Source organism: Mercenaria mercenaria, unplaced genomic scaffold (genome assembly GCF_021730395.1).
Source record: "Mercenaria mercenaria strain notata unplaced genomic scaffold, MADL_Memer_1 contig_4932, whole genome shotgun sequence".
Classification (NCBI taxonomy): domain Eukaryota; kingdom Metazoa; phylum Mollusca; class Bivalvia; order Venerida; family Veneridae; genus Mercenaria; species Mercenaria mercenaria.
The window spans coordinates 47,771-52,874 of NW_026463202.1; the positions used below are offsets into that span (position 1 = coordinate 47,771).

The following is a 5,104-nucleotide window of genomic DNA, read 5'->3' on the forward strand; positions in this document are numbered from 1 at the left end:
TTCTGCCCTCGAAACGGAAATTTTACCACTAAGCCAAATATCCGAATATACTAGAACAGATGACTAAAATTGTACAAGAGCACCCTCCCCCTCCCCAAAAGAAAAAAGAAAAGAAATAAAAATGCCCCGAACTGAGGATGCCTCTTGCTGGCCTGAGTAGAACTTAACAAGAGTGCCAGAATGTCACAATATACGATCGTCATAACAAATTTCTTTATACTAGCACCTGTATTTGCAAATGGAATTTTAATTCTGTGGTTGTGTAGTAATTATTGTAATTCTTTTGTTTTTCTTAGTCCACAAAAAGAACTCCTTATCAGGTAGAGATACCTATCAAAATCCCTCCATGCATGAAGAAGAAATGCTCCGGACAAAGTTTTCATTCTTGTATCCTTTGACCTTTAAGTGTGACCTTGACCTTGGGACCTGGTTCTTGTGCATGACACTCCATCTCATGATGGTGAACAATTGTGCCAAGTTACATCAAAATCCCTCCATGCATGAAGAAGATATGCTCCGGACAAAGTCATTCTTGAATTTGACATTTGACCACTAAGTGTGATCTTGACCTTAGACCTGGGGACCTGATTCTTGCGCAAGACACTCCGTCTCATATGGTGAACAATTGTGCCAAGTTTCATCAAAATCTCTCCATGCATGAAGAAGATATGTTCCGGACAAAGTCTGTGGACGCAGCCCGCCCGCCCATCAGCCCAACCGCCCGCCCGCCAGGGGCGTTCCCATAATACGTCCCGTTTTTCAAACGGGCGTATAAAAAGCGGTTACCAAAGAATGTTTGGTTAACACAATGATAGATGACTAACTAGAATGTTAAAGTAGTTTTCTATAAATTGTCCCTCTGAACTCCTTTAACGCAATGATTTTAACCACAGTTCTAAACTATACCTGACATTTATCCCATGGTCTAATGACATCAGCACTTGAATTTCAAAATACGAGTAGCCGGCATTGAAATAGCCTGTTAGTATCTCATCCATGTCGTTATAAATGGAATATAATCATTACACAAATAAAATCACGACGTTTGTTCATTGCAACAGTTCACCGGCATTTATTTAAGTGAACACCGGTATTTATTCAAGTGAACACCGGTCGACGCATGACAATGCGATACGACATCGCGACAATGTCGTTTGAGAATGTCGTCCGTCGTATCGCATTGTCGCGCGTCGTATCGCATTGTCGCGATGTCGTATCGCATTGTCGTGTGTCGTATCGTGATGTCGCGCGTCGTGCTATTGGCGCATATGCGACACACGACAATGCGATATGACATCGCGACAATATCGTTTGAGAATGTCGTGTGTCGTATCGCATTGTCGCTCGTCGTATCGCGTTGTCGCGCGTCGTATCGCATTGTCGCGCGTCGCTTAAATCCAGGATACGACATCGCGACATTGCGATACGACATCACGACAATGCGATACGACGCGCGACAATGCGATACGACGGACGACAATGCGACGCGACATCGCGACATATCGTGCAAAAATTGCCAACTCGACGCACGACACTTTGAAGCGACATCGCGACATTTTGACGAATGTCATATCGCATTGTCGTGCGTCGCATCGCATTGTCGTGTGTCGTATCGCATTGTCGCGCGTCGTATCGCATTGTCGCGATGTCGTATCGCAATGTCGTGCGTCGCCTTTGAGGGGCGACGGACGACATTTCACATGGCCCTAACAGGATTCCGTAGGTTTCCACTGAAAGTTCAGTGACTGAATAGCAACAGTGCAGACCATGATCGGCCTGCGAGGACATGCAGGCTGGTCTTGCTCTGCACCGGTCGCAAAGGCAAAATCACTTGCCGCCACCAGACTAAGGGTTAAAAAAAGGATACAAAATATAAAATGCAATAACATGAATAGTAGTTTTCAATTCTATTTATTGAACAATTCATTGTGGGTGTAATACAAAAATGATGGCAGCGTACATGACAATTTTGAAAAACTAAAAAAAAATTAATATATTATAAAAGTAATAAACGTAAAAGAATATAACAGTATTGTAACACTTTAAAATGACATAAAGTCGTCCGGATTTATAACAAATCGTAATTCAGATTCTTTGGTTTTGTATTTAAACAAAATTTAAAAAGTGAAAAAAGTAAAATTTTGTAGGTGCTTGTATCTTCGTTGAGTATATGACGTTGTGAGGTATACCAAAATACATATTTTTGTATATCAAAATATTGTTTGTTTAACAATCCCACGTAAAGTTTTGTTGAAACAGATTTAATATTTTCATTGTTTCGTTTGTTGTGATTTCTTTGCCCATTCTGCTATTTTTGGGTGTGATTTCACAACATCAGCGTGCTTCTGAATTTCTGTGAATGATGAAAATAGATCCTTAACCACACTTGCGGATTGATCCACAACATTGTACAACTGCAAGTCAGCGAGTGTCATCTGAAATAGAAAATATGTATATATCACTTTACTTAGTTTATTCCGATTGTAGAGAAGGTTCACACAAGCTATGTTTACTGCGCTCCGTGACTCCTTCCTTGATTTTTTTTAAAGTACTCGATTACCAAGACCTTTCAGACCAGGTCCGACGCTCTTCCCTTGTACAAGTGAGCAGTCTACATCGGTCTATTAAGACTTATATCTAAATATAAGTTGTGATGAAACAGATTATTCGTTATCATTTTAAGGTTATGGTCCGGTTAGTGTGCGTGCGTGCGTGAGACCTTCGATGAGCATACAAAGATTTGCTTACCGAGTCTCCAATAATGTATTTGCGTTCTCCGACTCTAAGTTTGATATAGTCGTTCAGTCTCTTCAGATCGTCTGCTTTTATGTTTTTTACAAGTTCAGCCTGAAAATAATGGTCAAAATTTTTTTGTCAGAAACAATGTAAAAATAATTCAAAGGGAAGACATGGTTAGAAATACTTTATATGGAAGTCACGTAAGAAATGATCTACAGAGAAGGCATGTTTAGAAATATTTTTAGAAATAAGCTATATAGAGAAACTTTATTAGCTATAAGAAACTTAAGACGTATCTCACTAGATGCAGGAAACTTAGACATGTCTCATTAGCTACAAGAAACTTAAAATAAATAACTTGAAAAAGTCATGATACTGCTTCTCAATATTTCAATACTTATAAGCACTATTTAAATGGTTCATTCTTTTACATCGTGTATGTAAACAAACCTTTATTGTTTCATCTTGTTCCATAAATATTTTGAAAACTTCTTTTTGAACATCTACGACACATTCGTATGCTTCGTCTACAAGCAATTCTTCTTCCGGTGACTTCCCGAACAAACCTGAAACAACATGTCTGTTCATATCTCAGTTTTATCAAATCCCATTTCTGCTACTTTATTACAGTTTTTCTGTCTTAGAAAAACAATTATTTTTTTGCGGTCCCTTTCAGTTAACGTTAAACAACAGACTATAACAGAATACACTAGCTGCGCCTTTATTTTTGTAATATATTTTAATAAATCGTATATAAAGATACGAACCCAGTTTCCTTGCAAGGTATCTAGTGCACGCCCCTGACTGTCCGTAGACTTTCTTTTTGCCATTTTCTGTTACTGTGAGCAAAGGCATCTGTTTCGTGGGAGTATCTGAAAAGATCATAGAAGAAATGAAATAACATTGTTTGTTTTTACTTTTATACCGTGTGTAGTCCAAATCTATGGCATAAAATATATCTGAGCGATAACTTAAAAAGTAAAAATAAAAATGTTTTCACAGCTTCATCTGCAAACATATTCAGTCAATCTCTTTTCAATACAGTTTAAAAATAAAACATAGATAAATGACGTTGCTACAGTGTAAAAAAAAAATTGTGGTCTAAACTTATGTAAATGCGTCAAGCACTCTGCATACTGCTACAATACTGTGAAGACATCAGTTACATGTTAGCTCATTACTGCGAGCGCAGATCTTTGGATCACGTGATCGTGGGTCCGATATCCGGACAAGGCGTTTGTTTTCCGTGACAATTTGATAAAAGACAATGTGCCTGAAATCAGTCGTTCTCCATTTCTGATTAATGTAAAGAAGTTTGATGTTACTTACGTAGAACAGATTAATGCTGGTACAGAATCAAGGAACACTGGTTAGGTTAACTGACCGCTGTTACATATAACTGAAATGCTGTTCCACGGTGCTAAATCCAAAACAAATCAATAAAATCGTTTTGTCCTGGCCTAATATGTCGCTTTGTTACCAGATACTTGTATTTGCAAGCAACTATTGCATGAGGTTGTTATTATGACGGTGTTCTTTGAGAACGTTCTGATGATAAATAAAATTTCGATCAAATTTGAATAGACGTTATCTTTTACAGATTTTTAACCAGTCTTGCAGAGATCTGTGATATGTTGTACAAAAGTATGATTATTTAGTCAAGCATCCTTAGTAACTTCTGGACCCCCATTTGAATCAGACGAATTGCCTTCGGTCAAATCGTCACGAGGAAAATTATTGAACAGCCAAGTCAAGTCGCTTTAAATGTACATACGAAAGTAAAAAGACTTACCTTGCTTAACTTTCAGCCATTCGTCTCTTGTAAGCCTCTCATCTTCAAATTCTTTTCCACCGGCAACTAAAACCAGCCGTATTATTTCAGCACCACCCTTTGCTGGAAAATAAGACACTTTGTAAGTAACGTTAGCCATTTTTAATTTTTACTTTTATACTCAGTATCGAAGTTATGAATATAGTTTTATATGCACGGTAAAACTCAGAATGACTACCCGGTAGTATTTTCGCTGGTATTTATTGTGCCAGAGCGTCCCAGTTTTATTTCTAAACAAAATTAATGTAGGACTGGTCAATTTACAGGCCATGGTTACTGGAGCGGAATACTGCCTCGACGTCCTATAAATTAAATATTAATATGATCACATAATGGTGTACGGAAGCGAGCAGTGACGTGTATAGTTGGCTGGACGCCCCCGTCAAATGTTGAGAAACGCCTTGTAAGATCAAATAATGTACACTATATATGTGAAATGCCAAAACAATTCATAATTTATAGCTTATAATGTGATCAGTACAATATAATTACGGTGACCACGAGATACTCTTTTGCAGAACGGGTTTTTATAAT

The 5,104-nt window shown here is 38.0% G+C and overlaps 1 protein-coding gene across 1 annotated transcript; it reads right to left on the reverse strand.

Moving 5' to 3' along the window:
• Positions 1–1,895: 1,895 nt before the first annotated feature.
• LOC123537178 (glutathione S-transferase class-mu 28 kDa isozyme-like) lies at positions 1,896–4,756 on the reverse strand. Its single transcript, XM_045320792.2, has 5 exons — positions 4,532–4,756; positions 3,507–3,611; positions 3,190–3,305; positions 2,749–2,847; positions 1,896–2,435 (listed from the first exon to the last, which is right to left on the reverse strand). The coding sequence occupies exons 1-5, from the start codon at positions 4,668–4,670 to the stop codon at positions 2,271–2,273; spliced, it is 624 nt and encodes a 207-aa protein (XP_045176727.2). The 5' UTR covers positions 4,671–4,756; the 3' UTR covers positions 1,896–2,270.
• Positions 4,757–5,104: the final 348 nt, after the last annotated feature.

Coding starts and splice junctions, on each gene's coding strand:
- LOC123537178 (XM_045320792.2), bottom strand. CDS start 4,670: ATGGCTAACGTTACTTACAAAGTGTCTTATTTTCCAGCAAAGGGTGGT. Junction 3,612..4,531: donor ATGGCTGAAAGTTAAGCAAG/GTAAGTCTTTTT, acceptor TGATCTTTTCAG/ATACTCCCACGAAACAGATG. Junction 2,848..3,189: donor AACAAGATGAAACAATAAAG/GTTTGTTTACAT, acceptor CATTATTTTCAG/GCTGAACTTGTAAAAAACAT.